The sequence below is a fragment of the Schistocerca piceifrons genome, chromosome 2, assembly GCF_021461385.2.
Source record: "Schistocerca piceifrons isolate TAMUIC-IGC-003096 chromosome 2, iqSchPice1.1, whole genome shotgun sequence".
Taxonomy (NCBI): Eukaryota; Metazoa; Arthropoda; class Insecta; order Orthoptera; family Acrididae; genus Schistocerca; species Schistocerca piceifrons.
In genome coordinates, this window is record NC_060139.1 from 564,896,303 (window position 1) to 564,920,255 (window position 23,953).

At 38.5% G+C, this 23,953-nt stretch overlaps 1 protein-coding gene across 2 annotated transcripts in view; it reads right to left on the reverse strand.

Annotated features, from left to right (window-relative positions):
* The window catches only part of LOC124774423 (phospholipid scramblase 1), a 161,423-nt gene that overhangs the window by 41,339 nt on the left and 96,131 nt on the right, over nucleotides 1-23,953 (reverse strand). For both annotated transcript variants that reach the window (XM_047249480.1, XM_047249479.1), the window contains exon 5: nucleotides 16,085-16,302. In XM_047249480.1, the coding sequence (XP_047105436.1) occupies nucleotides 16,085-16,302 (218 nt within the window). The remainder of the gene's footprint in view (nucleotides 1-16,084; nucleotides 16,303-23,953) is intronic.

Here is a 23,953-nt window from a genome sequence, read left to right on the forward strand (position 1 = left end):
GCCTTATGATTAAAACAATGCTCTAATGATAAATGTAATGGACTGTATGCTAAGCTGAAAGCATAACTTGTTCTTGTTGATGATGTGATGGCGATAATGTAGTGGCAAGAGTAATGACTTTGTTCCAAGCACTCAAATTTAAAATAAATTAATTTAAAATGTGTACTGTAATCTTTGTTTAATGTACACTGTCGACACATAATTAGATGAAGAGAAATCAGAACTGAAAAAAATCATAACTATTTATGACATAAGGTCACAAGATATCAGTACAGAAATGCATAAAATCTTGTCCATAACAGTCTGAGAAGCGGGCCACACATTAAAGAAGTTTTAAAAACTCAGCTCATTCAACATACTGCCAGTTGAAACAAAAGGGCTTGGTGTATTGTAACTAACCTGTTACCATCTTGCTGCAATTAAATATAACAAAGATCAGCAACATGATGATTGGTTTGAAAACTGAAGTGTTTTATTGGCCACATTGAGGATAACATGCTCTTGCTTTGCTACAGTTTATAAACTGCTTCATGTATCACACTGAGAGCAACGAAAGTTGAGGTTTTCTATGAAAAGCACTCCCACTGTCATATTCTCACTCTAAAATTCAGTCAGCAGAATATGAAAGCCCTAAAAAGAATATGTAATGATACATGTACGCATACCGATTATCGTTACCTCAAAAACGATGTTCACTTCATGAGATGGCAACACATGTAGACCAGACGATCTGTCTGAAAGTGAGTGTCAAAATTAAACATAAGCATATGTCATCTAGTGGAAATAATATGAAATAAGGCAGAGCGACATCACATGCTAAGAACTGTACTGAAGGATGTTGCCACCTAGTGAGAAAAATATGTAATATAAGGCATTCTTTTCTGTGTAGTATATAAAATGAATTATTTGTCAAAATGTTGGTTTTGTTACATGTAAAACAAAGAACTAAATAATATTGTAAAAAGAATTACATATTTAAAGAGAGAGAAACGGTTAGGATTACTTGGATGTGACGTAAGTAAGATGGCAGGACAAAGGACACTACGTAAGCCCACCTTTTTCATTGGTCTTTGTGTGTCTTGCTTATGAAGTTGTTCTTTAGGAGTGATAGAAAGATGTCTGTTCTTAAGATTCACAGTGCAAAGCCACTTCTGTAAAAATGAGTGAGCAGACAGTATAGTGCCTCGACAAACTGTATTAATAATGCTACTTGTGAAAAAGTAGTATGTTCAATAGCTGTACAATAACAAAGTGGATTAACTGTGGCTCTATATTTGCATATAATGAGGAGCCAGTATCACGACATTAATATGGACACTGAAAGGCTTCCAATGGATGCTGGCTAGCATTTCATATTATGTATTCAGCAGCTTGTAAGTGGTGCAAGCTACCTTCAAGAGCCATAAGTTAAAGTGGTACAGCTGTTAGAAATTTATGTGGCATTTTCAATGGAAGCAAACTTAAAGCTCAGCACAGCAACTGAACATCGAAATGTTTTTATTCTGAGTGTTATCAGAAACTGTGAACAAGTCGGACAGCAGCCATTACTGAATGTTAAAGTATGCTAATTGAATTTTTGAATAATTATATTATTATTATTAACAGCATAGTGCACAATGTGCTTTTATTCACAAAGTGTGAGTGATTTCAAACTTGTGTTGCCCTTAACTAATATCATTTCCCATGTTCAACAACAGTTACTAGAACAAAGTAATAGCATGGAAAAGCAATTTATAACCTCAAAACATGATCAGCACTCATAATTCTAAAGATCTACCTTTCTCCACCTAAAATATCATCTAGCTGTGAACTATGCCAAGAAGTAGACATCAAAAGATAATATGCCAAATTCTATATTACAAAGAGTAGGCATTGTCATAACTGAAATCAGGGAAATGGTACATCTTTTTGCATGTGACTGAATTCTAATATTTTTAAAGTATCAAGGAATGTCATAAACATTACATTCACTATATTCACTATTATAATATCATTACGATAAAGTGAACTTCCACTTACTTTTGCAGACAGTAACAACTTATTTATTTATAAGTTAAAAGTTTCTGATTAAAACACCAACCACCACAGTGTGCACTGAGCCTTCAGCCCAATGCAGGTTAACTGTACAATTATCTTCTGGGTAGTAATTCCTTATACTTACTGAAGTGTTTTTATATTATGATGGTTCATGTACTTAAGTGTAGACAGATTCAAGTGATTTTATTATATTGTTTTATGGGTTACGCTAAGGTTTCTTGTACAGTCATCTCAAAATGATGAAACGGTGAATGGTTCAGATAATATTTCCATCTCTATGCAATCAAAATTCAAATTACTTATATTTATTTGTGCACTAGCTTGTATGCACAATCACATAATAAACTGCACTTTGATGAAAGTATTAATGAGCAGATACAGCACGTGGCTGTTAACTTTCCAATGTCCGATGCTGCACTGTGAAACGCAGGTAATTCCTAATTAGGAAGGGACTAATTGAAAGAAAAGGAATGGTAGCATCACAAATAGAATAGCACTTCGACATCCAATGCAAAAATATTACAATTTAGTAATACTGTAGTGGTGTAGCAATTACAGCTGTGTTGTTAAATCTGAGTGAGTCATGCCAGTGGCAGCCAAGTAAATCAAGTACAGTGTTGCCACAAGTATTAACAGCAGGGATCTGTTAGATAATACTTATTTCCTTATGATACTACTGTAATAGAAGTGAGATTGTCGTAACAGCATCCTTTTACAGTTATGGGCTGAGGGAAGGGTCTTTCAATGGCAGTTTCAGAAGAAGGAAACAGGAAGAGAGATAAAATGAATATTTCACACATGCTGCAACGTTGGCTGCCCAGTAGTAGCTATAGGGTTAATTATGATATAATATTGTTTCTAAATGGTGATGCTACTTGAAATATCCATCATAAACATACCACTGTTAGAGGCCAAAGGCATGCAGAAAGGGTAGGAGGGGGAGGGATGGAGTGGGCATGGTGTACAGGGCAGAGAGGGAGAGGGGGAGGAGTGAGTGAGTGAGTGAGTGAGTGTGTGTGTGTGTGTGTGTGTGTGAGAGAGAGAGAGAGAGAGAGAGAGAGAGAGAGAGAGAGAGAGAGAGAGAGAGAGAGAGATGGGGGTATAAAGCTTTGAATTTGTATTCTGACACTTGGCAGTTGAGTTAATCACCATAATCGACCTTTTAACATCTACTGTCTGAGAAAGGCTTCAAAGAGCTTTAGTTCCTGTGGTACTTTCTCTAATCCCATCTACCCACATTCCATTAGGTTTATACTTTGGTCTTTTCCTAGATCCATCTACTATCCACTGCCTGACTAAGTGTTCTCCACATCACTATTTCATTTTTATTTACATCACAATTGTGTTTTCCAGTCTAGTTAGTTTCAAAATACATTTCTATGTTTAATTGTCTCGTTTGATAATTCCAAACATGCATCTCTTCACTGCTCAGTGAGGAATCGCAAGGGTGCTGCCATAAGTCAAAACTTGTAAGACAATATTGTAAACTTTCTGTTTCTGGCACACTGGAAGACATTTAGTTTATAAAATCCAATCCATGCTAGTTTTAATTTCTTTTTTTTTTTTTTACATCACACACTTGTACTCCTTCTTTGTTATCTCAGTCAAAGGATCTGAGCTTCCTCAAAAACAGATGTGATTAGAAATGGAGTCTCCTTTTCTGACATGTCTTTCAAATCTGAATTTTCCACTATCCTGGTGACAGTCGCTGTTCTATCTAGCTGTGTGTCTTGTTTGTATTTTATCTTGTGAAATATAAGACTTAAGCATTGTTACAGTTATATAGATTTGTTACAATATGCAGCCATTCTGTAATTAATTCTACAAGTTTGTTACTGTATTAGTTTTCCTCCAGATTTAATCATTTCTGCTGACATACTGGCGCCTCTTGGCCCTTCTGTTTTTTCATACTTCAAATACTCTTTTACATGCCATCAACTACTAATTTCCAGAATGGCATTATTTTCATAATTAAATGTCTTTGTTTCCCATTTGTCAGTTCAGTTATACAGACATCTCAAGAATTTTTCATATGGTTGTTAATTAGTTTGACAGCTGCCATCATAACTGGTGAGATGTGGTGTTGACCCAACTGAATTTTCTATTTGATTCTTTCATCCTATTATGGATTTCAATCACTTCCATTTCAAATTTTAAACAGATCTTCTCACATTCTTGTGAAGGCATTTCCAAATAATTCTGTTTTATATAGCATATTCTATTATGATATTATTGTCTTTGTGAAACTCTCATTTTTCTTTAATAATTACCTTCTTCATACCTCAAACTCATTTAGCTATTTGCTTAAATACCTCCATCAAATAATTGTTGGCTTTTATTGTGTCCATATTTTCTAAGATGCTGAATTACTTGCTTAATTTGATCCAGTACAACACTTTCTTAATTAAATTCTAGTAATATACTTTTTTGACCACCTACTCCCAGTTTCTTTCTAACTACATATCTATTTATCCACCTCAATATGTTGGCTTCCATGTGGAGGACCTGGGTTCGATTCCCACTGCTGCCAGGGACTTTTCCTTGGTGGTAGGACTGGAACAGGGCGAACTGAGCCTCATGGTACTGAGGGAACTACTTGATTGGGAAGTAGTGGCTCCAAGGTCAAGAAAGCCAACAACGACCAGGAGCACTGTGTTTTGATCCACTGCACCTCCATACTGCATCCAAATGACAGAACTGGCAGAGGATGACATGGTGGTTGGTTGGTCCAGATTGGCCAGTCTGGACCATAACGTGAAGCTTTGCTTTTTGCTTTGGTCTACAGTCTGTCCCAGGAGGAGTAGTCAATATTCAGGGATATAAGATGAACAATCAACTGAAGCTGAAAACTGAATATGGAAATATGCCCTATTCTCAATGGCTTCCGAGACAGAACACACATAATGCACACTGTTATGTATTTTCTGTATTCTTCGATATGCAGTCGGGCTTACACATGTGCAACAGGTATTAAACATTGCAAATGCAATTTACAAAACATCAATTGAAAAATACATACTTTTAACACACTCACCTCTAAGTATTATTGTACACGCTACATTAGAGCTGTTGTACAGCTCACAATAAATGTCTGAATAACCCACAATCAACTTCAATGCACTTGTGCACTCTCTGGAAAATGTGTTGTGCTGCTTATCTGAGTGCCTCTGTTTGTTCCCTAATGAGGGCAGAAGCCTCCACGATGTGACCAAGTTGTTCATCTTCTGCATTCACCTTTCGTTTGTACACCTCAGACTTCATTCAACTCCCTAAACAAAAATCTAATAGCGTAGGGTTTGGCAATCTTCATAGTCAATTAATTGTACTACCACAACCAATGCAGTGATTTGGGTAAGCGTGGTTGAGATGTTCTCTCATAAGTCGGGTACAATGTTGAGGGCCACCATCATGTTGAAAGTACATTGCAGTCCACATGGCCAAAGGAACTTTCTCAAGGTGTTCAACAAATGAATTTTCCAAAAAATCCAAGTAATTCTGTCCCATTATTCACTCTTATAAAATGTTACTGATCATGCTGCATCAATCATTGTTCAAAAAACAAACTCGGAAATTAGTTTCCATTGCAGCGTGTAGGTTTTCCTGTGCCCACTGACAATTATGAAGTGTGTTGTTGATTCCATTCCATGTAAATGTGGCTGCATTAGTGAGTAGTATTAATGGAAGAAAAGGATGATTGCCATCTAACCAATGACAAAATTCAAGTCATGTGGCGGTGTCACCAACGCGAAGATTGTGGATACACTGTATCAGAAATGGATACAAGTTTTCTGCATGTACTGTTTACCATTCGTGTGTTTGTGGACATTCATACATGCAGAAAATTGTCATGTACCAGTAGTAGGACTATGCTGCACCATTTTAACAATGTGTTGCTGTTCCTGCAAAGGTTGTTGAACTACATGTTCAGAAGAAAAATGGGAACATGGAAGAATATCTGTTTCACACAATGTGCTGAAAACTCTATGATCAGATGTTCAACTTAATGGAAAACGCTAATGGTATTCTTCGACAGCTGCAGGAGCACTACCACTGCAGAAGCCACAAAAATACACCATATCTGCATATTCTTCATCATTTCAGATACGTGGCATTTTACCCAGCGTATGTACAAACACAGTCAACTGATGCTTCTCTCTTATACTCTTTCAGTCTCTCTCACTACTTCACTCAGAACACATCAAGGATAATTGTGCATTCAATGGGTTAACATATACATCTACATCCGCACTCCGCAAAACCACTGTGAATTGCATGGCAGAGAGTATGTCACAGGGTTTCTTCTCATTCTATTAGCATATGAAGCATGGGAAGAGTGATTGTTTATCCCTTCTTGTACTATTGGGGTCAATCTGATCCATAAGCACACTGGAAATATATACATTCAAAATACACAATTTTCTTCCTCTAAGTCAATTGTATCCAATGATGTTTTGTTCATTTTTATATTTACAATACATTAAGTTTTATTCGTGGTTTCTGCAGGTGTCGATATAACACAAACCTAAATTTCCTTTTATTTATTGAATGTAACAGCTATGAAACTATAGTTATTACTGTTACACTGAGCAACTGTAATTTATGTTTTTATGTTAGTTCATTAAAATACTGCCACTACATCTGATGTAAATTCCTTGGGGTCTATACGACCCAAGTGGTACTTAGTGAGAGAAAAAAGCCCTGGTAGTGAAGGGTTAAATGCCCCCATGAGACTGCAATCAGTCTAATCTTGTCCTCATAGTCCCTACGTGAGTGATACGTAGGGAGTTGTAGTATATTCACAAAGTCATCATCAGTTCCTAAAACTTTGTGAGTAGGTTTTCTGAAGATAGTTAATATCTATCTTCAAGAGTCTGCCAGTTCAGATTCTTCAGTATCTCTATGACACTCTTCCACAGGTCAAACAAACCTGTAACCATTCATGCTGTCCTTCATATCCCCTGTTAGTTGCAGCCTTGGTCTAAGGGTAGCATCTTTGATTAGTTATCAAAACATCCTTGGTCCTAGGTTCGAACCCCACCACCACTTACATTTAGAATAAAAATCATCAGCAATGGCAGCCAAAGACTTTGAGCATAAGAAGTTGCCCTGATTCAGCCAACGACCCTGTCAAAGAGGGCAGAGAAGTAGACAGAGGTGCAGGGCACTCTCTTGCATTTAAGGTGGGTAATTCCCTGAAAGGTGGAAGAATTAGCAATGATCATTGGCATGAGAATGCAGAGGGCAATGGAAACCACTGCATTACAGACACATAATGTGCACCCATATCTGAAAAAGTGTCATGATGATCTATCCGTTGGAAAAGTATTCTAGACCAGTCTCACATTCAGTACTGCTGGAGGGGACTGCCAAGAGGAAGGTGACCATGTGAAAAAAGATTGAATAACCAACAAAAGAATAACATTCTATGAGTCTGAGCACGGAATATCAGAATTCTGAACATGATGGGGAAGCTAGAAAATCTTGAAAAGGCTCAATCTGGATATAGTGGGTGTTAGTAAAATGAAATGGAGTCAAGTCAAGGATATCTGGTCAGATGAGTATAGAGCAGTATCAACAGAAGTAGGATTTGTTATGAATAGGAATGTATGGTGGAGAGAGAGTGGGGCAGTTCAGTGATAGGGTTGTCCCTGTCAGAATCAACAGCAAACTAACACTGACAATGGCAGTTAGGTACACATGCCGGTGTTACAAGCTGAAGATGAAGAGAGAGAGAGAAAGTATAGGAGGGCACTGAACAGATAATTCAGTATGCGAAGGGAGATGAAAATGTAATAGGCATGGGAGACTGGAACACAGTTGTAAGGAAGGAACAGAAGAACGGTTTACACGAGAATATGGGCCTGGTACTGGGAATGAGAGAGGAATTGGACTAATTGAATTCTGCAACAAATTTCAGTGAATACTCTGTTCAAGAATCACAAGAGGGGGAGTATACTTGGTAAAAGCTGGAAGACATGGGAAGATTTCAGTTAGATATCATGGTCAGGCAGAGATTCCAAAATCAGATTGTTGTTGTTGTGGTCTTCAGTCCTGAGACTGGTTTGATGCAGCTCTCCATGCTACTCTATCCTGTGCAAGCTTTTTCATCTCCCAGTACCTACTGCAACCTACATCCTTCTGAATCTGCTTAGTGTATTCATCTCTTGGTCTCCCTCTACGATTTTTACCCTCCACACTGCCCTCCAATACTAAATTGGTGATCCCTTGATGCCTCAGAACATGTCCTACCAACCGATCCCTTCTTCTGGTCAAGTTGTGCCACAAACTTCTCTTCTCCCCAATCCTATTCAATACTTCCTCATTAGTTATGTGATCTACCCATCTAATCTTCAGCATTCTTCTGTAGCACCACATTTCGAAAGCTTCTGTTCTCTTCTTGTCCAAAATATTTATCGTCCATGTTTCACTTCCATACATGGCTACACTCCATATGAATACTTTCAGAAATGACTTCCTGACACTTAAATCAATACTGGATGTTAACAAATTTCTCTTCTTCAGAAATGCTTTCCTTGCCATTGCCAGCCTACATTTTATATCCTCTCTACTTCGACCATCATCAGTTATTTTGCTCCCCAAATAGCAAAACTCCTTTACTACTTTAAGTGCCTCATTTCCTAATCTAATTCCCTCAGCATCACCCGACTTAATTAGACTACATTCCATTATCCTTGTTTTGCTTTTGTTGATGTTCATCTTATATCCTCCTTTCAAGACACTGTCCATTCCATTCAACTGCTCTTCCAAGTCCTTTGCTGTCTCTGACACAATTACAATGTCATCGGCGAACCTCAAAGTTTTTATTTCTTCTCCATGAATTTTAATACCTACTCCGAATTTTTCTTTTGTTTCCTTTACTGCTTGCTCAATATACAGATTGAACAACATCGGGGAGAGGCTACAACCCTGTCTTACTCCCTTCCCAACAACTGCTTCCCTTTCATGTCCCTCGACTCTTATAACTGCCATCTGGTTTCTGTACAAATTGTAAATAGCCTTTCGCTCCCTGTATTTTACCCCTGCCACCTTTAGAATTTGAAAGAGAGTATTGCAGTCAACATTGTCAAAAACTTTCTCTAAGTCTACAAATGCTAGAAATGTAGGTTTGCCTTTCCTTAATCTTTCTTCTAAGGTAAGTCGTAAGGTCAGTATTGCCTCACGTGTTCCAGTGTTTCTACGGAATCCAAACTGATCTTCCCCGAGGTTGGCTTCTACTAGTTTCTCCATTCGTCTGTAAAGAATTCGTGTTAGTATTTTGCAGCTGTGACTTATTAAGCTGATAGTTCAGTAATTTTCACATCTGTCAACACCTGCTTTCTTTGGGATTGGAATTATTATATTCTTCTTGAAGTCTGAGGGTATTTCGCCTGTTTCATACATCTTGCTCACCAGATGGTAGAGTTTTGTCAGGACTGGCTCTCCCACGGCCGTCAGTAGTTCCAATGGAATATTGTCTACTCCGGGGGCCTTGTTTCGACTCAGGTCTTTCAGTGCTCTGTCAAACTCTTCACGCAGTATCGTATCTCCCATTTCATCTTCATCTACATCCTCTTCCATTTCCATAATATTGTCCTCAAGTACATCGCCCTTGTATAGACCCTCTATATACTCCTTCCACCTTTCTGCTTTCCCTTCTTTGCTTAGAACTGGGTTTCCATCTGAGCTCTTGATATTCATACAAGTGTTTCTCCTTTCTCCAAAGGTCTCTTTAATTTTCCTGTAGGTGGTATCTATCTTACCCCTAGTGAGATAGGCCTCTACATCCTTACATTTGTCCTCTAGCCATCCCTGCTTAGTCATTTTGCACTTCCTGTCGATCTCATTTTTGAGACGTTTGTATTCCTTTTTGCCTGTTTCACTTACTGCATTTTTATATTTTCTCCTTGCATCAATTAAATTCAATATTTCTTCTGTTACCCAAGGATTTCTACTAGCCCTCGTCTTTTTGCCTACTTGATCCTCTGCTGCCTTCACTATTTCATCCCTCAAAGCTACCCATTCTTCTTCTACTGTATTTATTTCCCCCATTCCTGTCAATTGCTCCCTTATGCTCTCCCTGAATCTCTGTACAACCTCTGGTTCTTTTAGTTTATCCAGGTCCCATCTCCTTAAATTCCCACCTTTTTGCAGTTTCTTCAGTTTTAATCTACAGGTCATAACCAATAGATTGTGGTCAGAGTCCATATCTGCCCCTGGAAATGTCTTACAATTTAAAACCTGGTTCCTAAATCTCTGTCTTACCATTATATAATCTATCTGATACCTTTTAGTATCTCCAGGGTTCTTCCATGTATACAACCTTCTTTCATGATTCTTAAACCAAGTGTTAGCTATGATTATGTTGTGCTCTGTGCAAAATTCTACCAGGTGGCTTCCTCTTTCATTTCTGTCCCCCAATCCATATTCACCTACTATGTTTCCTTCTCTCCCTTTTCCTACACTCGAATTCCAGTCACCCATGACTATTAAATTTTCGAATCCCTTCACAATCTGAATAATTTCTTTTATTTCATCATACATTTCTTCAATTTCTTCGTCATCTGCAGAGCTAGTTGGCATATAAACTTGTACTACTGTAGTAGGTGTGGGCTTCGTATCTATCTTGGCCACAATAATGCGTTCACTATGCTGTTTGTAGTAGCTTACCCGCATTCCTATTTTCCTATTCATTATTAAACCTACTCCTGCATTACCCCTATTTGATTTTGTGTTTATAACCCTGTAGTCACCTGACCAGAAGTCTTGTTCCCCCTGCCACCGAACTTCACTAATTCCCACTATATCTAACTTCAACTTATCCATTTCCCTTTTTAAATTTTCTAACCTACCTGCCCGATTAAGGGATCTGACATTCCACGCTCCGATCCGTAGAACGCCAGTTTTCTTTCTCCTGATAACGACATCCTCTTGAGTAGTCCCCGCCCGGAGATCCGAATGGGGGACTATTTTACCTCCGGAATATTTTACCCAAGAGGACGCCATCATCATGTAATCATACAGTAAAGCTGCATGCCCTCGGGAAAAATTACGGCTGTAGTTTCCCCTTGCTTTCAGCCATTCGCAGTACCCGCACAGCAAGGCCGTTTTGGTTATTGTTACAAGGCCAGATCAGTCAATCATCCAGACTGTTGCCCTTGCAACTACTGAAAAGGCTGCTGCCCCTCTTCAGGAACCACACGTTTGTCTGGCCTCTCAACAGATACCCCTCCGTTGTGGTTGCACCTACGGTACGGCAAATCAGATATTAGATTTAATGTGTACACAGGAGCAGATATAGACTCAGTTCAAAATTTAGTAATGATGAAGAGTAGGCTAAAGTTTAAGAGATTAGTCAGAAATAATCAATGTGCAAAGAAACAGGATACAGAAATACTAAGGGAAGACGAGATATGCTTGAAGTTCTCTAAAGCTATAGTTACTGTGAAAAGGAATAGCTCAGTAGGCAGTTCGGTTGAAAAGGAATGGACATCCCTAAAAGGGCAATCACAGAAGCTGGAAGGAAAAACATAGGTACAAAGAAGATAACTGTGAAGAAACCATGGTAACAGAAGAAATACTTCAGTTGATTGATGAAAGAAGGACGTACAAATATGTTCAAGGAAATTCAAGCATACAGGAATACAAGTCACTTAGGAATTATATAAATAGGAAGTGGATGGAGGCTAAGATGATATGGCTGCATATCAAATGTGAAGAAATCGAAAAAGAAATGATTGTCAGAAGGACTGACTCAGCATACAGAAAAGTTAAAACAACCTTTGGTGAAAAACAAATGGTTCAAATGGCTCTGAGCACTATGGGACTTAACTGCTGTGGTCATCAGCCCCTAGAACTTAGAACTACTTAAATCTAACTAACCTAAGGACATCACACACATCCTGAGGCAGGATTCGAACCTGTGACTGTAGCGGTCGCACGGTTCCAGAATGTAGCGCCTAGAACTGCTCAGCCACTCCGGCCGGCGGTGAAATTAAAAGCACAGGTGGCAACATTAAGAGGGCTAAGGGAATTCCACTGTTAAATGCAGAGGTGAGGGCGGATAGGTGGAGAGAGTACATTTAAGGCCTGTATAATGGGGGAAAGACTTGTCTGATGATGTGATAGAAGAAGAAACAGGAGTCGACAGGGAAGAGATAGGGGATCCGTTATTAGAAATCAGAATTTAAAAGATCTTTTGAAGACTTAAGATCAAATAAGGCAGATGGAATAGATAACATTCCATCAGAATTTCTATAATCATTGGAGGAAGTGCCAAAAAAATGAAATTTCAAAGTTGCACGAGCCAATAACTGTGAGAATTATCACACAATCAGCTTAACAGCTCATGCATCCAAGTTGCTGACAAGAACAATATACTGTAGAAAGGGGAAGAAAATTGAGGCTGTGTTAGTTGGCAATCACTTTGGCTTTAGCAAAAATAAAGTCACCAGAGAGGCAGTTCTGACATTGTGGTTGATAATGGAAGCAAGACTAAAGAATAACCAAGACATGTTCATAGGATTTGTCAACTTGGAAAAAGCGTTAAACAATGTCAAATGGAAGATGTTTGAAGTTCTGAGAAAAATAAGGGTAAGCTGTAGGGAAAGATGGGTAGCATACAATATGTACAAGAGCCAAGAAGGAATAATAAGAGGGGAAGACCAAAAATAAAATGCTTGGATTGAAAAGAGTGTAAGACAGGGATGTAGTCTACTGTACAATATATACATAGAAGAAGCAATGGTAGGAATAAAAGAAAGGTTCAGTGAATGTAATTAAAATTCAGGGTGAAAGGATATCAATGATATGATTTGCTGATGACACTGCTATCCTCAGTGAAAGTGAAGAAGAATTACAGGATCTGTCGAAAGTAATGAGAAGTAGCAAAAATGAGAACAGTCATAAACTTAACATCAGGACTAGTGATCATGAAGTAAATGAAGTTAAGGAATTCTGCTACCTAGGCAGCAAAATAACCAATGGTGGACGAAGCAAGGAGGACATAAAAAGCGGACTAGCACAGGCAGAAAGGTTCTCCACAGAATCAGCGAGGAAATGAATATATGGAAAACAATGACAAGATGAAGGGACAAGATGGTAGAACATCTGTTAAGACATCATGGAATTACTCCCATGGTACTACTACAGGGAGCTGTAGAGGGTAAAAATTGTACAGGAAGACAGAGATTGGAATACATCCAGCAAATAATTATTGATATATGTTGCAAGTGCTACTCTGAGATGAAGTTCTATTTCATAGGGGTTCCACACAGTTAAGCAATATTCTAGAATGAATCGCATGAGTGATTTGTAAGCCATCTCCTTTTTAGACTGACTGCATTACCTCAGTATTCTACCAGTAAATGGATGCCTACCACCTGCTTTTCCCCTGACTGCACCTATGTGATCATTCCATTTCATATCCCTACAAAGTGTTATACCTAGGCATTTTTAGGAGCTGGCTTATTCCAATTGTGACTCATTGATAGTATAGTTATAGGGTACAACATTTTTGTTTTTTTGTTTTGTGACGTGTGCAGCTTTTCATTTCTGAATGTTTAAAGCAAGTTACCAATCTCTGCACCACTTTGAAATCTGACCAAGATCTGACTGAATATTTATGCAGCTTCTTTCACATTATACTTCATTATAGATAACTGCATCACCTGCGAAAAGCCTGATTTTACTATCAATATTGTCTGCAAGGTCATTAAGATACAAAATGAACAGCAAGGGTCCCAACACACTTCCCTGGGGTGCACCTGAAGCTACTTCTACATCTGATGATGACTCTCCATCGAAGATAACATGCTGCATCCTTCCTACCAAAAAATTCTCAATCTAGTCACAAATTTTGCTTAACACCCCATGTGGTCGGTGCTTTTGACATAAAGCATTGATGTGGTACTGAGTCAAATGCATTTTGGAAATCAAGAAACGGAGCCTCTTCCTGACTGCCTTGATCCAAAGCTTTTGGTAACTCTTGAGAAGAGTGAGAGTTGGGTTTCTCACGATCGATGTTTTCCGAATCTGTGCTGGCTGGCAGGGGGGAGGTCATTCTGTTTGAGATATCTCATTATGTTTGAGGTCAGAATATGTTCTAAGACTCTACAACAAATCAGTGTCAAAGATACTGGATTGTAGTGTTGGGGATCACTTGCACAACTTTTCTTGTAAATTTGTGTGAACTGTGCTATCTTTGAAATACTGGGCACAGTTTTTTGTCTGGGGGATCTACAGGAGATTATAATTGGAAGAGGGGCTAACTCGGCTGCAAATTCAGTACACAACCTGATGGGGATTCCATCGGGCCTTGAAGAACACCACTGAAACAAACACTTATTTCACTCATCTTTTCAGTGTCACAAAGATTAAATTGGGGCAACTCTCCTGGGTTTTCCATTGTAAAGTAATGTTTGGAAATGGAGTTAAGCATTTCAGCTTTTGCTTTGCTACTCTCAGTTTCAGTTCCTGCTTTGTCCATAAGTGATTGGACAGTAACTTTGGCGATACTAACAGCCTTCACGTAGGACCAGAATTTCTTTGGGTTTCGTGAAAGATCTTTTGGCAATATTCTGCTATGGTAGTCAGTGAAAGCTTCTTGACAACAAAACGTTTCGTTCAGTATCTCTCTATCTACACTCCTATGCTTTGTTTTCTGTCTATTCTGCAGTGGTCTCTGTTTCTTTACAAGATTCTTTACAGTAATTGTATACCATGGAGGGTCGCTCCCGTTATGAACTTTTCAACTGGGTACGTATCTATCCAGCAGGTCTCGGTCAACTTGAGACATGGTTCTTCTACATGCTCCTGTCCTGTGTTGAAAGTTTCAAATTCTTTATTGAGATATGACACTACTGCTTTCTTATCTACTAAGTTACTGAACATGTATGCCAAAAATACATACATGCATCCATGTCACTCGCCCAAAAACAAATGTACATTGATGTATTCTATTTTGGAAACCATTCGCAATAGGACACATGTTCATATGGAGTTTACTGCTTCAAATGAGCATTCCCATCATAACCCTGACCATTCCTCCTGCGACACACAGTACATCTATTTGTAGAGTGCATCTCAGTAGTCTATGGTCATATGAAATTCTAGTAGGGTTCATGACTGTCATGTCTTTTAGAATTTCTTTATGAAAGTTTTTTACAGATTAAAAAGACAATGTGTCAGACTAGGAATCAAACCTGGAACTTGAATATTTGTGGTTAATGCTCATGCCCACTGACCAATCCCTACACAACTCATGACCTGCTCCCATAGCTTTACTCCTGTTCATCTCACAAAGTATGAAGAAAAACTTCTGCGAAATATGGAATGTAAGGAAGAGGTACTGGTATAAGGAGAGCTGTGATGCAGGTTGTAAGGTCTGTTGGTAACAGTGTCGTCAGTGAAATGCCAGGTTCCAGGCTTGAGGCCTGGTTTGGTGCACAGTTTTAATCTGTCAAGCAGTTCTGGAAGATTCATTTTGGAATTTATTTATTGTCTGTCAAAACACAGTCGCTTTTATTTTTAGTTCCACTGCATTCTTGCCTGGTGCATCTTCTATTCTTTTCTGTCATTATACAAAAAACAATCAATTTGTTTAAAATTATCTGAGCATGCCGGCAAAGAGTAAACAATGAAGCACACAGTGAATGATAGAAACAGAAATTGATAACATTGTGGAGTGTTAGTTATTGTACAAAAATATTTATGTTGATACACATTTATCATTTTGGCCACGTAACGAGCAACCTATCTGTGGAGGCATTCATACAAACACATTGTACTCTGAACCACAATAGGAAGGGGACTGAATGCTACCAGTTTTATTTTCTTCTTTGGGAACTAAAACTCTTTGATGTGTATGAGTGCAACAACAGGTCATAAATTAAATAATCTTGCCTTACGTGTTTCGTGGAAATACTAGATGGTTCATATAGGATTTGAAACATTTTTTGATTAATGAGTGTTCTTCATGATCAATGTGCCACTTCATTCTGCATTAAAGTTCTAAATACCTTATGAATGAAGTAACCAAAGTAGTACTTACTTGAAGACAGCATGGAAACCAACATGTATCACATGCCAAAGGACGATTCAAATGAATCACTTCATTTCTAAAATTATCCAGTATCTTCATATCAAATGGCCTCAGAGGACCACAACAATTGCGAGTCAGGCAATCGGAATCCTCCACAGCATAATATACTTTCTGGCCAACACTGTTCTTTATAGTGAACTTGTTTTTTGTCTCAAATCCAGTCAATGCTGCAATACAACACATATCACATGAGTGAAAGTTACCAATATCAACGTGCTTTTGTTACATACAGAATACAACGTATGTGTAAATGGAAGGGGGATCACAGCTCTCAGCTACAGCAGGACATTAAGCAGAATCAGTGGCGACGAGTGAAAATGAAAATGTGTACCGGGCTGGGGTTCAAACCCTGGATCTCCTGCTTACTAGGCAGGTGCAATAACTACTGCACCATCTGGGACACAGCGTTATCGTCACTGCACGGACTATCTCGGTACACCTCACAGCTGATCCACACTCCCACTGTGTGCCACATATCTGCAGTCCCTGTCCATTAAACTCCTGTTTGCTGCTCAGAGGTTCCCACAGGAGGCCTGACATCTTTCATGCATTCACACTGAACAAAGAGGATCCATAGCCCAGCCAGGCTCATCATTATTTTTATGAATGCAAGGTGTTTGTTCCTACGAAAGAACAGATATCATACAGGTCCAGCAGCTGTGAAATACTATATGAAAATAGACAGGGGATCACTGCTGTGACGCATACCGAGATCACCCATGCAGTTGCGATAACACTGTGTCCCAGATGGTGCAGTGGTTACTGCAACTTCCTAGCAAGCAGGAGATCCTGGGTTTGAATCCTGGTCTGGTACACATTTTTGCTTGTCGCTGCTGATTCCACTTAATGTCCCACTGCAGCTGACAGCAGGGATCCCTCTTCCATTTAACATAGAGTATTTCACAGCTGTTGGATCTGCGTGGTGTCTGTTCTTTCAAAGGAACACACCATGCACTCATAAAAAAAACAAAAAAAAAAAAACAAAAAAAAACTGATAAGCTTGGCTGGGCAACAGATCCATTTCCTTCAGCGTGAATGCATGAAAGACGTCTGAGCTCCTGTGGGAATCTCTGGGTAGTGAACAGGAGTTTAATGGACAGGAACTGCAGATAGGTGGCGCACAATGGGAGTGTGGATCAGCTGTAAGATGTACCGAGATAATCCATGCAGTTGCGACAATGCTGTGTCTGGGATGGTGCAGTGGCTACCACACCTGTCCAAGAAGCAGGAGATCCCGGGGTCAAATCCTAGTTTGGTACACACTTTTGCTCGTCACCACTGATTCCACTCAATGTCCCACTGCAGCTGGCAGCAGTGAGCCCCCTCCATTTACACATAGTATTTCACAGCTGCTTGATCTGTGTGGTGTCTGTTCTTTTGAAGGAACAGATCACCACTGATTGTTTTTCAATGTTTTACCACCTGATAATATATGAGACTACACGTACTCACCATCATCAGCTGCAACATATGACACATTATCTGATATTTTATCTAAGTTTCTTTTCATGTTGTAAGAGCTGACATTGAATTTTATGTTTCATCTTCTGCATTCTGTATGTTCAAGACAGTTTATTGGCTAAGTACTTATGGAATACTTCATGATGGTAGATAATATGAAATTTCAAGGAAATAAAACTGACCTAACTGGCATCACAAAGAGACGTTAATAGACACACAGACTAAATCAAACACTATGTGGAAATTCCTTTGGAACTAGTGTGATAACAAGCTAAATGCAGTCAATGAACACACAAACTACTTACACAGCTCATGTCAGCATAATTTGGACTTTAAGAGTATTGTGCTGACCAGTATAACCTTGCTTTAAATACTGCCATTGCCTCTTGTCTTACTCACATCCGCCATTATGCTGTTATCTGATTGAGGACTGACAAAATGTGCATTCAGGTGGAGTTGCTATATGGTATACTTTATCACCGCAGTTTATTTCTGTTTTAATAATTTCCCATGCAGCTTTGCATTTACTCACTGAGTTCAGTATATATGTATAATATACTTTGCACTTAGCTCCTTGATTTTAGACCTGTAAATTTTTTTTGCTTTCATATACTTTATTGTGCTTAGATCTATCATGATATAGTAGCATTATGATTCTTATTTTACTTAGATGTGAGGTGTGACAGCTTTTTAAATTTTGTGGTTTGGTGTAACGATTTTGCTTCAATATTTTCTTTAGGACAACATGCTTCAAAATTTTCAGTTAACAGTTCTAAAAATTTGGTGGTAGATTCATTTGTACCAGCAGTAGTTATTATTTTATCTCAATTATTAAATTCACTTTACTTATCAACTTGTTTAGCTTTGATTCATTAATTCGTATTATAATTTTTCTGCAGTCTGTGAAAGTTTCAGTTGCTTTACTGTTAAAGAGTTTGTCTGAGCCATAGCATGATTGTGTCAAATTCTGTTTTGTTTAGATGAAAATTACATATTATGTTATCTAGACATGCTTCCTGTCTTGTGGGTTTGTCATTTACCCACCTGAAGTTCAGGGATCTTACTGTATTTAGCAAGTGGTCAACATTTCTATTCTTGAAACTAATTTCTATACTGATATCACAGAATATTACTGTAATCTGTGTATTTGAGTAGCAAGATTATCAGTTTCTCCAGGAACTCCACAAACAGGTCTTCATTGTGTTTTGGTGGGTGGTATATTGAAGCTATTATAATTTCCTGTTTTGGCAACATTATGGCTGCAGCTTCAAATTTTGCTTCTATGCACAGACCACTTCCATCTACAATTTCATAGATTAGGTTCACACTATTTTTAACATATACAGATCATCATCATCAGTTATCTGCTATATTAGCAGGTCCTTTGCCTCTCCATTTTCTGTGATCCATTGCTTCCTTCTTAAGGCTGCTGTATGTTGTACCGTCCATCATGTCATCCAGTATCTGGAATCTCTTCCTTCCTCGCTTCCTTTTCCCTTCTACATAACCTTCTAAAACTGTTTTTATCAGTCCATCATTCTTTCTTAATATATGCCCAATCCAATTTCTTTTTCTTCTCTTTATTACATCTAGTAACTGCCTTTTCTCTCCCACTCTTCTCAGTACCTCTTCATTTTTTACTCTGTCCATCCAACTTATTCCTTCCATCTTCCGCCATGTCCAGATCTCAAAAGCCTCCAGCCTTTCTCTGTCTTTTTTCCTCATAGTCCATGTTTCAGCACCATATAGAAGAACACTCCATACAAGACATTTTATGAGTCTCTTTCTGAGTTCTCTGTCCATACCGCTGCAGAAGATTCTCCTTTTCTTATAAAACGCCTCTTTTGCCATTGCTATCCTTGTTTTAATTTCTGTGGTGCACTTCCAGTCGGTGTCTATCCTGCTTCCAAGATACTTAAAATTTTGCACCTGTTCTAGTGTTTCTCCATTCAGCACAATTTTTATTTCCTTATTTCCTCCTATTGCCAATACTTTTGTTTTATTTGTGTTAATTTTCATTCCATATTTTTTTCCGTTAGTTGCAATGGTGTCCACCAAATCCTGTAATTCTTTTTCCCCTGTGGCTAGAAGGACCATGTCATCAGCAAATCTCAAGCACCCTACTCTTCTTCCTCCAATTTCTACTCCTTTGTCATCTAATGAGCATTGGTCAATCATATTTTCCAAGTACAGGTTGAAAAGAGTAGGTGATAAACAGCATCCTTGTCTTACTCCTTTCCCTAGTCTGATCCAGTTTGTACTTCCTCCTCTCACTTTAACTGAAACTTTTTGATTAAGGTACAATGAGTTTATAAGTCTTCTGGTTTTCCAGTCCACTCTCTTTTCCCTCATAATAGTCGCCAGCTTGTCCCAAACCACATTGTCAAATGCCTTTTCTAAATCGATGAAGCACATATATAGGTCTCTTCCTTTTACAATAAACCTTTCTCCCAAGATTCGTAGGAGCCCTATTGCATCTCTGGTGCCCGTATTCCGTCTAAAGCCAAACTGCTCCTTGCCGAGATTCTCCTCTATTACTTTTTCAAGTCTTTTATTAATTATTCTTAACATCACTTTGGCTGCATGTGAAATGAGGCTGATTGTCCTGTGCTCGCTGCATTTCTTGGTTCCTTGTTTTTTCGGCAATGGAATCATTACTGTTGTCAAAAAGTCCTCAGGCCATTCACCACTGTCATATATTTTATTACATAACCTCAATATTTCTCTTATTCCATTGTGGTTCAAGCATTTTAGTATTTCTCCCGGTATTGTATCTGTACCTACTGCTTTGCCATTTTTCATTGCATCAATGGCAGACTTTACTTCTTCCATTATGATGGTCGGTCCTTTCTCTTCATCACTTACACTGTTGTGTGGTTCAAGTTCTAGAGTTTCTGGTTTGCTATTTGTGTCTTATAGCTCTTTTATATATTCTTCCCATCTCTGGAGGACATCGTCACGATCTTTATACACTACCTCTTTGTCTTTACTCAAAATTTCCATAGTAGCACTTCCTGCTCTGTTTTGTTCCCATGTCATAGTCTTTACTCTGTTGTATAGTAAGTCGTATCTTCCTTTCCTGTCCAGTTCTTCAATTTCATGACATTCCTCTTTTAGCCATTTTTTCCTAGCCTGCTCTGTTTCTCTTCGCAGTTCGTTATTTAACCTTCGGTATATCTTTCTTGCATCTTCAGTGTTCTTGTTTTTCAATTTTCTTCTCTCCTCCATCTTGGAAATCATTTCTTGTGTGACCCATGGTTTTTTTGACCTTTTCCCTTTTACATATCCTATATTTTGCTGTCCTGCTTTAATGATTCCTTCTTTCAGCATATTCCAGTACTCATTGGCATTATCAGGTGCTTCTTTGTCTCGTAATGTGATTAGAAAGTCCCGAGACAGCATTTCTGTAATTTGTTCTTTGTTGGACCTTATCTTCTCTAGATCCCATTTCTTCACCATTGTCGCCTTTTTCAGTTTTTTCATTCTTATTTCTATTTCTGCCATAAGTAAGTTGTGGTCACTATTAATATCTGCACCTGGTAATGTGTGCACCTTCTTGATTCCATTCCTGTATCTTTCTTCTACCAGTATAAAATCGATTTGGTTTCTATATTTATCCCCTGGTGATTTCCAAGTGTAGAGCCTCCTCTTATGGTTCTTGAACCATGTGTTTGCCACTATCAGCTGCCTTTCCCTGCAGAAGTCAATTAACCATTCACCTCTGTCATTTCTCTTTCCAATACCATGACTGCCTACTATGTTTCCCTCTTTCCCTTCTCCCACAATGGCGTTCCAGTCTCCCATTACTATTTTGCAGCATTTTTTATTTTCGTCCATTATTCTCTCTATTACATTGTATGTTTCCTCTACAATTTGGTCATCATGTTCTGAAGTTGGCATATACACCTGGACAATCAGTAAATCTTTTTGTGCTCCTTTCAGCCTTACACCAATAACCCAGTCATTTGCATAGTCTACATATTCCACACATTTAGCCAATTCCTTTGTCATAATCATTCCTACTCCATTAATTCCTTTTACTTCTCCTCCTGAGTAGTAGAATACATATTCATCTGACTGCAACCCTCCATGTCCATTCCATCTTACTTCAGCAACTCCTACGAGGTCCATATGATTCTTTTCCATCTCTCTTTTAAGGTTTTCTAGTTTTCCTGCTTGTAGCAGAGTTCTGACATTCCAGGTACCAATTCTCGTTTTGATTTTTTGCCTCCTTTCAAGTTGTCCCCCCCGGAGATCCGAATGGGGGACTATTTTACCTCCGGACACTGATTTAACATGAGAGGAAGCCATTTTTTGTGCATAAAATGGAGACTGCATTATGCAGGGAAGATAATCTGCGGTGGTGTTCCGTTGCCTTCTGCAGTTATACAGATACACAACCACATTTAGTACCTGTTCTACAGTAGCTAGTTGCCAACTCATATCCAAATGGTACAGTTAATTTTAGTTCCTGATTGCTAAGCCAGTGTTCATTTATCGAAATCATAGTGCAGTTTAAGTTTCCCTTGTATTTATCTTACTGTGGTGTTCCTGTAGCCCTTCAGCAAAAAATCATTGAGATGGGATGGAACAGTTGCTTTCCTCTTCCTCAGTATAAGACCACTTGATGAGTTTTCCAGTGTTGACTGATCCTTAAGATGGCATGGAGGTGAAATTCTTGTCTTCTTAATGGGATGAGTGGCTTCTATTACTTCTGATGGTGTTGATGTAGCATTTTCCATTACTGATGTTGATTCTTCTCTTGTTGCCTGTTTTTCTGACAATAATGATTCTGGGGATGCTGCTGCCACTTGTGACTGTGGCTCTGCTGCTGTTGACTGGGATGATGATGACACTGCTTTTTCGGTTATTGCTGCTGCTGCTTCTGATAATAGTTTTGTTTTTGTTGATGCTGATTTAGCTGCCACAGGTGTTGGTTCTGCTGAAGTAGCAGTAGCTGCTGCAGTTGGTGATTGCTGCTGTGCTATTGTTTGTGGTTGGCACCCTACAATTGGTTCTGCTATTTTAGACACATGATTTATTCTTTTGCTATCTGCGGTCAACATTTCCAGAGTTTTATAGCTGAGAAGTCGCTTACCCTTTCCATTTATGTGCATTCAATGCTTTGTGAAACTGTCTCTCTGTAAGTCGTCAACAGATAGAAACTGAGTGTTTTGATACATTTTGCAGATCTCCTCAAACTGTTTGTTGGCCTAAATAATTTCCCTATTTACACATGACTCTTTTATAAGGTCATATCTATGTAGTATTTCAATGATGATCATATTTTTGTTCTTGTTAGAGTCCAGTACTACCTTCAGATTTTGTACACCACTAGACAAATGAGAAATTGTTCCTATAAACATCATTGGCAACCCCCCCCCCCCCCCTCCCCTCATTTTCATGTTAAGTTCATATAACTACAAGAACATAAAATTTTTGATAGACCACACCCATGACAATCAGTGTATATGTTTACAGAAGGTTTCTGTCCTATTTGTATGTTTAGGCCTACTTATGTTTGTAATTTTGTTTGCACACATTTCTTCTGCACTTGTGTCTGTCTCTCTAGGACACTAAAATGTTTTTTTTTATGGCACTTGGAACATATTTTCAATGCATTTTCTGTGGGTGAACTTTTTATAGTTACACAATGCCATCTAATGAATGAAATATGCACTTATGGAATATTGGACAAGCTCTATGATTACAACCCAACAGATTATTCTTAATGGAGAACGCTTGTCTCGTGTAAAAGCAAACTTCAAGAACACCCCTTGAGAGTTTTACAGTGCTATTACTGTTCAAAATATATGGAAACAATCTGGTGGATAATAGAGCTCCTCGAGGCTGTTCATAAATGATGCTGTTCTATACAGAGAAAATGAAACACCAGAAAATTATAGCTAAATGCAGGAATATCTGCAGTGGACTGAAGCTTGATGTAAGCACTGGCAGTTGACTCTCAAAAAGTGTAACAATTAAAATGGAAATTGTAGGAGATTGTACATAAATAAGCTGAAGACCCATTATCATTTCACTGCATGACTGGCAATCAATCACTGGCAATGGTCATAGCTACAAGTAACTACGAGTAGGCATCCACCTCACACTGGCTCTAGATTTGTTGGCAAAGATTACAGTCAATTTTATTTTCATGTCCAGAACACCAATATGGCAAGTGAAAATAGAGGTTCATTTAGGGGCTATATTTTTGCGCAACTTGGCATAGTGTGACACTGAATTTTTGAGCTTTAGTAGCATGCAGACCCTTTTAGAAATAAAAAGGTTGCATAATTACATTGACTTTGATGTAAAAAGCTGTTTTCTATCTTGTCCCGAAGTACCATGTACCTA